At 42.3% G+C, this 11,029-nt stretch overlaps 1 protein-coding gene across 2 annotated transcripts in view; it reads right to left on the bottom strand.

The window, feature by feature from the left end:
• Nucleotides 1-2,718: 2,718 nt before the first annotated feature.
• LOC102758393 (GTPase IMAP family member 4) overlaps nt 2,719-11,029 on the bottom strand; it is a 9,732-nt gene continuing 1,421 nt past the window's right edge. For both annotated transcript variants that reach the window (XM_015567176.1, XM_006768701.2), the window contains exons 2-3: nt 7,582-7,653; nt 2,719-4,483 (exon numbers count right to left, since the gene is read on the bottom strand). In XM_015567176.1, coding sequence (XP_015422662.1) covers nt 3,555-4,483; nt 7,582-7,642 — 990 coding nt within the window. In that variant the 5' untranslated portion in view covers nt 7,643-7,653 and the 3' untranslated portion in view covers nt 2,719-3,554. The remainder of the gene's footprint in view (nt 4,484-7,581; nt 7,654-11,029) is intronic.

The following is an 11,029-nucleotide window of genomic DNA, read 5'->3' on the forward strand; positions in this document are numbered from 1 at the left end:
TGTTATTTGATTTAGTTGCTTGTTCTATCTGCTCCAGGACAAGGCTTGGGACACATCCGTCTATTCCACCACCATTTTGTCTCTCATTTTGTTGTTGTTGTTGTTGTTCACTTTTTAAAAATATTTTGAATCTCCTGGTAGCCTCAAAGAAGTGGCCAGGGTCTCTTGATCTTTGGGAATCCCTGCTTGCCAAACCTCATAAACTATGCAGCACTTCAAAAATGCCTCACAGGCCTTTCTGGAAGCCACTGCCATGGGAGAGCCAGTCCTTGGTTCCAAGGACCAGCCGCTGCTGCTGCTTCCTTGTCCACCTATGAGCAGCAGCCCCAGTACTCGCGCCCAAAGCTGGCCCACTGCATCCCCTACTGGGCTGCAAGGCCACCTCCACCACAGTGGACCCTGAGTGTGCCTGTGAGTAGCTGCAGCCTGCTAGGAGCCCTGTCCCCGGGCATGCCTCCCCAGTAGCTCCCAGCCACACCTGCCGCCACAGCACGCACCTTGCTTTCACTGAGATCATAGCACGCAGGCTGTTGCTGGTCCACATCACCAACTAGAATGAAGGTGTTTCATAGGAAAGCACTAGTGCTGTGCACAGGCTATGCACTGCTGCTTGTGCTCACCATGCTCAACCTCCTGGACTACAAGTGGCACAAGGAGACAGTACCGCAGATAAATTTCTTATCTCTGCTTCATTTATCACCTCTTCTAGAAAATTCTCTTGTTCTTTCATTTAGGGGTTGTTTCTTTGTCTCCCCATTTGGCTGTCTGTTTGCATTCAGGACTATGGATTAGGTAGATCCTCTATGCCCTCAATCTCTAGTGCAGGACAGTGTCAAACACTGTTTCTGACTAATTAGATCAGTCAAAGATTGAAAGCCTCCAGGAACCACTTCTGCCTACAGATGATAGGATTCAAACTTGAATGGCCCCAGGAAATTGTCCTCAGGTGTGGTGAGAATGTTTTCCAACAGGGTGGGACAGATGCTTCTGCCTGGAAGCTAATTGCTATTTTTGGTCTCTTAAGTGGCCTCGGGGCAAGGTGTTTTCCAATAGAGTGCCTCAACTGTCTTTCCCCCAGTCTGTGTCAGAAAGATGTCCTCTGCTGTGTGAGGGAATGACTCAGCACAGAAAACTGGGGATGTCTGACATCTGAGCTATAACCCCCAAACCACCAATCCTGGCTTCAGTTCATACAGTTCCAGCCCACTCTGCCCTCCCTCTACCAGAGCACTAGGTGGGTGGCTCCACAGAGAATTCTGTGCAATGGCCATTTAAAATGGTGCCTGAATTTTCAGCCATCACTCCCTAGCAGACAGCAACCCCGCTGCTTTTCACAGCCAGATGTGATGTGTGTACCCTCTCAGTTGTAGTGCTCTTTTCTGGGGAGGCCAGCTTGGGATTTAGATCCCCAAGTTCCCATTGGAAACCCCCACAGCTGAGATATCTTTCTGGAACTTCAGTTGCTGTCTGTGGGTGTTTGGCCAGCCCTTTCAAGCCTACATCCCTCATACCAGTCTTTATGTGGTCTCCACTTTCAATCCTCAGCTGTGAGGGTTCTCTCCTGTGAGTCTTCCATAAATAATTCAGGAATTATAATTTAGTTGTAATTCCAGTTTGTTCCTGGGAGCATGTCCGTGAAAAATCCATGTACTCTGCCTCCATTTTTGTTCTCTTGATCATTATTCAGTCTTTATTAGTCTCAGGCTATTGACTCCAGAGTTCGGGGAGAGGTTTTCCAACAGGGTGGGACAATTGCTTACCCACCACTCCTCCTCCCCCAAGGATAAAGATGCCTGAATGGTAAATATCTACCTGAGAAACATGTCCTCTGCAGTATGAAAGAAAGACTCAGCACAGGAAACTAGGGCAGCTGCCTTCTGAGCTCTTATCCCAGAGCCCCCAAACCTGGATTCTGCTCACAAGGCTCTAGTCCACTCAGCCCTCCCTCTGCCAGAGCCCAAGGTGAGTGGCTTCACATGAAATTTTGTGTGTTGGTGCTTTAATAAGATACCTGAATTTCCAGCTTTCTTTCCCTGGCAGACAGAAACCCCACTGCTTTACACAAACAGTTGTCATGTGGGCACCTTTCTCAGTTCTGGTGCTGTGGGTGGGGGGCCCAGCTTGGAATTTAGACTCCAGAGTTCTCAGCTGAGGAGCCCTCACAGCTGAGGTATCTTCAGTTGCAGTCTGTTGGAGCCAAGCCAGCCTTCTCATGACTTCAAACTTTCTACCAGGCTTGATGGGGTCTCCACTTTCCACCCTTGCTTATCAACATCGTCTCCAGCTAGTCATCATTTGATTACTCAGGATGGTGTTTCTGTATTTTAGTTGCAATTCCAGTCTGGTCCCGGGAGAGTGTCTGTAGTTTCTACTTACTGTTGCCATTTTAGAACCTAAAGAGTTTTATTATTATTTTTTACGAGAAAGCACACAAGGTTTTCAGAAACCTCCATTACACATAATTTCTTTCAGGAAATAATGAATGAATCCAAGGAGAATGTGGTATTTGTTGAAAAGAGGGGTTAAGAACATGGTTCAAACTTTCAGGAGAAATGAGAAAGGTCTTAGGGGTAGACCAAGCCAAACTTCAAAATCATCTTGATGTTTTACCAAAAAGTGAAATTTATCCCAGTGTTTTTACAAGAAGTATTAGTGGTTTTCTTCCAAGATAAAAGAAATTCCACTTTTGCACAAATACTACAGAATAGAAAAGTTTTATTATAGTAACAATGAGCAAACAATTGTAATGGGTGGGGGAAACCATGTGGGAATGAAGCACCTCGCAGTAAGTAATCAAGGTGAGGAGTGTTGGCAATGTGGTGGCCACAGTGAGTTTCACAAGAAAAGGACAAAACTAGTTATTCAGTGAAGTGGTTACATATATGTTGCTCAAAGACTATCCACTGAAACATCTGAATATACTGAACATTGTTCTCTTAGCTGTTGAATCTCTGTCTTTTACTCTTTATGACATTTCACTTAGTTGAGTTCTAAGAAATCTGTTTTTCAGAGAACTCTGTTGTTCAGTGGGAAGATAATAAGGAACAACTTCAATCTTTCCATAAGAATGTAATTCAACAAATTTATGGTCATTTAGAAAGAATTCTATAAGTATCTCTAGCTATCCATTACCTAATAAAAATAATTCATTTATCTAACAACATAAGTAAAATGATCATTGTCATTCCAAAGGTTAAAATGTGAAGAAGTCACAGGTGGAGATTATGTAACAATCTAGGAAGATTCTAGAGGAGAAATGGTTACTAGGGATAAATACAGAAAGCTTGTAGTCACCGTCTTTTGGTCTCATGCATTCCCCTTCTCTGTTTCTGAGAAAGAGCTCAGTAGATAGGGATTATCCATACTTTCTGCTTTGGAGTTTTACAAATTGAGAATGTGTCTCTTCTTGTAGAATAAATGAAATATCTACTAATTGACAACAAAAAACTTTACTACAGTCCTGAGAGCTTGAGAGATAGAAACAGATTTTGGGGGAATGAGATTTGTGGGGGAGGAACACTTGAAAATATGCAGGAGACATACACAGATTTTCATTAAGCTTTACCTTCCTTGAACAGAAATGAGAATAAACAGTGAGCAACCTTTAATGCTTCCAAGATTATGTCAAGCATCCCTTTCTGACTCTCAACTTCACTTCTGGCATTTTCCTGCCTGAAAACATAGTGACTCTCCCTTTCTGCCAATTCCCTCTTCATTTCTGCCTTGCTCTTTTCTTGCTCTAGTTTATCCTCCAGCTTTCTGATTTTTTCTTCATGCTCCTTTACTAACTGCCTCTTCTCTCTCTCCAACTCTTTTCTAAGTTGTTCTTGTATCACTTGAATTTGTTTCTGAATCTCCGCCTCAGCCCTTTGGTACATAGTATTAGTATAGCATCCTCCCTGGTTCTCCATCACCATGCGCTGGACTAATTCCAGCAGCTGTGCCCTCTGAGCCTCCTGTTCAGCCCCTGTTGCCTTATTGTTGAACTCACAGTGACGATCCGTGAACTGCTCTATCAGATCTTGAATGCCTTGTGGAGCTTCCTTTAAGTAATCATGGAACTCCATGCCATCCAAGTCATCTTTCCGGGTGAATAAGAGAATCATGTATCTCCTAGCTTTGGGTCCAAACATTGACAGCAACTTCTCCACTGCCTTTTTCTCTTCTTTGGTATATCTGCCCAGCGGGACCACCAGGAGAACAGCGTGAGGGCCAGGGGAAGTCAGGAGGATGCAATTAGCAATCTCCCTTTGTGTGTCAGCATCCGGTACCTCAGTGTCAAAAATGCCAGGTGTGTCCACGACAACTATTTCTTTCCCATTCCACATGCTTCTCTCTTTCTGACAGGCCTTGGTGATAGATTTTGCTGCAATGCTGGAATTGAATGCTTTCTTTCCAAGGATGCTATTTCCTGTGGCACTTTTTCCTGCTCCAGTCTTACCCACTAAGACAAGTCGCAGTTCGGAATCTTGATTTCCAAGCCCTGGGACATCAGGAAACAAAACCACAGCATTAGGATTGACTTCCAACATTTCCCACTTCAAGTGCCCCACATACTGGTTTTTCTCTATTGCCCACTAGTGTCCTGTCGCTGAGCCATCTCTGAACTCACAGGGGGTCTGTGGAACAACTGGGCCTTACCTCCCTACTGCAGGACTTGGAGAATGCCAAGAACTTCTCAGGAGTCCCTTGGGCTGCTCTCTCTGACCTGTGGAAGCTAAGTAACTATGAAAGCAGGCCCAAAATGGTTCAAGAGAGAACTCTGAGTTACTGCTGGTAGCTGTTATTCATAAGCTAATGTAGAAAGTAACACAAAATCTGACTTTGGGTCATCACAGTGGAAAATCCCCTTCCCCCAAATGATATCCAAAATGGACTTTTATTCTTCCCATTAAGAAGTCAGATAGGTGGTTGATTCAAGGCATCCCACCCTGAAAGGGAGTAAAGGGCACAGGAGCAGAAAGGCAAAATGTTCCTTCATATTTCAACATATGCATTCAGCTTCTCAGGGATTCTGAACCACAGGAGAAAAAAATGCCTTACTTTTAATTTATGACCTAAATGTAGAAACCTAATGAAGTTTTTCTATCTTAAATTAGTATATAAATTACTTCTATCAGAAAGTAGTGACAGTTCTCTGTAATTATTCTAAAATCCCTTGATACATAAATAATAGTATTAACAACTCATATAGAGTAGCAGTAGTGGAGTTACACTTTATTAGTTTCATTTGGCCTACTTCCTAGGACACCTGGAACTTAATAACAGAAGAGCATAGCCTATCACCTGATATTTTAAAGATCACTCTGTCTTAAGTTAAACACCAAATCATCTATATAGGTCTTTATTCTCTTTCCAGTCAGTATTTCTCTGCATATCTCTTCCATGTGTCTATAAAGTTGAAGCCTTCAGGATTTGTTCAGCACAGACAGGGACCATAGAAGTCAACTGACAAGCACATCTGAGAGCCTGTTTCTCCCTGAAGAAAGATCCTGTCAGCAAAGCCCTTGAGTAAGACTGACTCTTACAGGAGGAAACCTGGATTATAATGATCTGTCTCTGATTTGAGTCGATGCATACATGACCACACTGACAATATTGCTGACAATATTGCTGACAACTCCATTTTATTTTTCAGAGATATCATCACCATTCACCCAGTTCCTCAGACAAAACTGGGAATCTCCCTGGATTCCTCTCTTTCCCATACCTTCCAGATCTGACCCATTGGCAAGTTCACAAATCTGACCGCTTCTCTCCATTTGAAGACCATCATACTAGCCCAAGCTACCATCACTATCGATAACTCATCCAGTCCCCTAAGTGGTTTCTTTAGTTCTGTTGTGCCCTCTTTTTCTATTCTGTACATTGGAATGATTTTTCAAAAATTTCAATCAAACAGAAGAGAGATTTTGCAGAACTCCTCACTCTGGCTTCCAAAAAATAGGTAGTTATTCCCTATCTCCCACACACTTTATGGTGATTCTGTTGCTAATCCAAGGATTAGCAAAAACATTCCTAAGGCAGAGTATCCCACATTTGATAACCAGAATTCTGCAATGAGAGAAGTATATTTCCAGAAGCTGAGAGCAGTGGCTACAAGATGGTTAAGTTGAAGAGAAAATGTGGGTGGGATCAGATTATTACTTAGTTAGCACCACAGTGGAAGACTCCAAACTAAGGATATCCTGAAGGCATTAATTAGTCATCCAGAGAAAAGGAGGAAAATCATGGGAGGTGAAATGAAAAGTCACCAAAGACCAGCTCCAATATTGCAGCAATTTGCCAATGCTGATAACATATGGCAGTCTGTGTGATAGACTGCAGATATGGCCATGTATTAATCCCAGGTCTGTCCACAAGCCTCTTTAGCATGTGGATTTGCAGCTCCTCCCACAAGATGCTGAGTCTGTTTCTCCACCCCTTGCATCTGGGTGGGCCCTGTGACCTGGTATTGGCAATAGGGCAGTAGAAGCATGATGCAAGTACACCCCAAAAGTGCTGATGCCCTGTGGCTTGATGTCTCTTGCTCTTCAGAACCCTGCAACTGATTGATGATGAAGACACAAGGCACAGTCATCCCTATCACCCTAGCCTTCCCAAGAGCCTGCTAACCATCAGACATGGCCATGGGACTGTCCGTTCAAAAGTATCCAGTTGCTGGATCTTGAGAGTATTACCGGTATGCTAAGCGAAATAAGTCAGATGAACAAAGGACAAGAACTATATGATTTCACTTACATATGGGATATAAAATAGAAAGCAACAAGGGAACAAACAATACACATAAACAAACAAACTCATAGTCGCAGGCAACAAAATGGCAGTTACCAGAGGGAGTGAGGGGTGGGAAGAGGTTGAAGCAGTAAAGGGGGTGAAGTATATGGTGATGAAAGGAGACAATGCAATACACAGATGATATATGATAGAACTGTACACCTGAAACTTCTATAATGTTATTAATCAATGTCACCCAGCTATCTACCAAATTGATTGCCAAAGAAATGGTTGAGGTTTTAGGGCACTAAGTTGTATTGTGGTGTGGTACCAAACCAGCAAAAAATCAACTGATATAGTTGATTTCTATAGATAAGAAAGTAGAAGGAGAGGTTGTGTGAGAAAGTGAGTGAGCCAATCGATTGAATTTGTTGGTTTCTACCTCCAAATGGATTCTACCTCCAAAACATGCCTCCAGGAGCAGGGAAATTAGGACCTGAATTAATCAATTCCTCTCACATTCCTCCAATTGAAGAGAGGCTGAAGAGAGTGGCAGAGAGACAACCAGAGAGGCTACCTCTGGCCCTTCTGGTGTGTCCACATTGTTGAACTAGGAAATAAGAAACCTTATTATCCTGCGATCAATCAGGATACTTTAACCTCTCTTCCTCTTAGAGGTTATTCTGTGTCATGAAGAGACAGTGTAGAGATTTATGAGAAAAGCTGAGTCAATTAAGAGAATATAAGAAATGGGATTGGAAATATTTGCTCTTGCTTAGATGAAGACTGGCAGAGAGGATAGGAGAACCCACTGCCAGGTTCCCTCCGTCCCATCTGGTCTGGGAAACCCAAGCACCCTCTCACCATGGCCGGTCCTGGATTCACTGAAGTTGTAAGGAGTACTGTCCAGTTGAGCTGCCATCATAGTTTGAATTTCTGTAGATAAGAAATAGAACTCATTTTAGGGAAATGGATAGTAACTTCAAACCAAAACCACATGCAGCCAACAGTTTTTTCTATTTTCCTTAAACTTGCTACTTGATTTAACTTTCCGTTTCCCAACACTTCTCCTCAACTCCCCAATGTCAGTTTCGTTTTCACTTGTTACTTCTTATCTACAGAAACATATTTCAAGTGCTTCCTCAGCTCTGGTTCTGGACGCCCATTCCCATCCATTGAGTAAATTATTGCTTTGAATGCCATTTGTATGTACTCATAGCCTAGACCCTCCTCAGTATTTTGAACTTTTATATCCCATTCAACTTCCTCATTGGGCAAGTTCATGGGCATCTCAAACAAAACTCAACAAAAATGGAGCCTTTGACCATCTCCCAACCCCAAAACCTAGATCATGTAAATGATTCTGCCCCCATTTTGGTAGATGCCAATACCATTCAGCCAGTGGCAGCTGCAGAATCTTAGGGTCAGCTTCGTCTCCTCTCTCCTCACTTGCTCATCAGTCTACAATCAAATCCTATGGATTTTAACTCCAAAACTTGTAAAATTATCCATTATTCCAACCTTTATCCTAATCCAAGCCACTTTTATTTGTTTGCCATGCTTACAGACTCCTAACCAATCATTTCATCTTCAATCCTTCTTCTGCTCTATAATCAAGTGCTTTTTTAAAACTAAATTTTATTTTTTATTTCCTACAATTCCTGTCCACAGTAGGAAAGTGTTTGTCTGTTTTTTACTATACCCCTTTAGGTTCTAAGCTTTGTGATGATAATAGGATCATCTGTGTCTTGCATTTCTCTTATTAACTGGGATAAGCACAGTATTGGACAGAGAGTGGTTCTCAATAAATATGTGTTAATCCAATAAATCAATCAAAACTCTTTCTGATTTTTTGCTTCCTTTCTAATATTTCTGCCCAGCATATATCTGTGAAAAAGATTATCCTTTTCTTATTCAATGCTTAGAGTCATAAAAATATGCTATTACAGTTTAAATACTTTTTTCTCTTTGCTACTTAAAAACATTTGGCAATGGGGAAAGTGTTAAAGGGAGTGATTTAAGAAGAACAAGAAATTGAGAGAAAGGAACATAGGCATAAAGAAAAATGGCAGGAAATGATTACCTATCAATAATGACCTTAAATATAAATAGATTAATACTCCAACAAAAGACACAGACTATCTGCATGGATAAGAAAACATGAGCCATATATATGCTGTATACAAGATACCCACATAAGAACAAATGATTCACACAAACAGAAGTGAAAGGATGGGAAAATTTTTTCCATGCAAATGGAAACAGAAAATGCAAGGGTAGCAATATTTATATCTGACCAAATAGATTTCAAAGAAAAGGATATAACAAAAGACAAAGAAGGCCACCACATAACACTAATGGGATCAATACAAGAGATAGCAGCCCTCTACAGACTTCTTTGCAGTTCCTGTTGGGTGGCCCCAGAGCCAGTGCACCTGGTGGACAGCTTCAGACCATACCAGATTACAACTCTACACATCCACAAGCGACACACTCAAGCGGCAGACTCAGTGAGCAATGAAGCCCCACTGAAGCAAGTTCCATTCCCTAGGGGTGTCTCTTGCACAGCTTCTCTTTCTCTGTAGTCACAGCTGGTCCTCACATCCAATTGGCCTGGAGGTAAATTCTCCCAGGGACACCAACAGCCATCAAGGTTCAACTACAAGACTGTGCACACAGCCCACACAGGAGCACACCTAGAGTGCCCAGTTCAGGTGACTGGGGAGGTTTAGCCACCGGGTCCTACAGGACATCTACTACACAAGGCCACTCAACCAATTCCAAGAGACATAGCAGCTCCACACAATACATAGAAAGAAATCCAAACTGTGGAGACAAAGAAACATGTCACAAATGAAAGAGATGGAAGCAAGCAAACTACTGAATACAGAGTGCAAAACCATGGTTATAAGGTTTCTCAAGGATCTTAATGAGAGCTTCAAGGGACTCAAAGAAAGCACCAAAGAGCATTAATGACACTTTCAAGGACCTCAGTGAGAATGCCAAAGACGAAACATGAAACAGATGAAGGAATCTCAGAGGGAAGGGAGGAGGTGGGGCAGAAAGAGATTGACCAAAGATCTTACATGCATATATGCATTAACTATGGACACAGACAATAGGGTGGTGAAGACCAGGGGTGGGGTGGGAACTAGGTGTATGGAGACCAATACAGGGAAAAGTGGAACATCTGTAATACCCTCAAAAATAAAGATTTTCTAAAAAAGAAAAGAAGAAAAAGAAAAAGCTACCGCATTGGGAAGGGGGGGTAAACAGCATCTTATAAAATTAAACATGCAAAGCAGCTATCCCTCTTCTAGAAATTTTCTTAATTGAAATAAAAATGTAGATTTGTATGTGAATGCCTTCTTATTATAATATTCATAATAGCTCACACTGGGAGCACCCAAATGTTCCTCAACTGCTGAATGAATAAACAAATCTTGGTATATGCATACTGTTGTGGGTTAAATCTGTGCCCCCTAAAAATATATGTTAGAGTTTTTACACCTGAAACCACAGAATGTGTTCTTATTTGAAAATGGGTCCTTTGGAGATATACCGTAATTTGTTCAGATGGGGTCATACTGGAAAATGAATACAACAAGCTCACTCACTTCTTCACCATCAAAAACAGAAAATCAGACGATCTTCTTCCTGTGTGGCATCAATACCTATCTCTGTCTCCAGGTAAACTGACCTGGGACCTGTACCCTCATCTATCTTGCCCTAGAAACAGACATTACCTCTAATAGTCAGTCCTTTGAGGTTCTCTCCACTTACACATGGACCACGAGAGACATCATCATCCTTCCTCTCCTTGCTGGCCTAGGAACAGCTACAGGCCTAGGCACTGGAGGACTGGCAATCTCCCTTTCCTGCTATCAGAGCCTATCCAAAGATCTTGCAGATAGCCTAGAGGAAATTTCCCAAAATGTTGTCTCGGTCCAGGACAAGACACATTCATTGGAAGCAGCTACCCTCCAAAATCAGAGAGGACTTGACCTCCTCACAACTGAGAAAGGGGGGCTATGCCTATTCCTTCAGGAAGAATGCTGTTTGTATGCCAATCAGTCTAGCATAATAAGACATGGGCCAAAAAATTAGTTGATAGGGCCTCAAAAGTCTGGCAACAGCTTTTGGAATCCTGAGGCATCTGGCTGCAGAATCTCAACTGGACCTCCAGGCTTCTACTTCTAGTTGGAGACATCCCCCCTCCTCCTCCGCACCAATGCTCTTCCTGGCACACATCTTTGGCCTGTGCATCCTAAGAGACCTTTCCTTCTTCCTCCAAAACCACATTCATGTAATC

This window comes from Myotis davidii, unplaced genomic scaffold, assembly GCF_000327345.1.
Source record: "Myotis davidii unplaced genomic scaffold, ASM32734v1 scaffold4003, whole genome shotgun sequence".
Taxonomy (NCBI): domain Eukaryota; kingdom Metazoa; phylum Chordata; class Mammalia; order Chiroptera; family Vespertilionidae; genus Myotis; species Myotis davidii.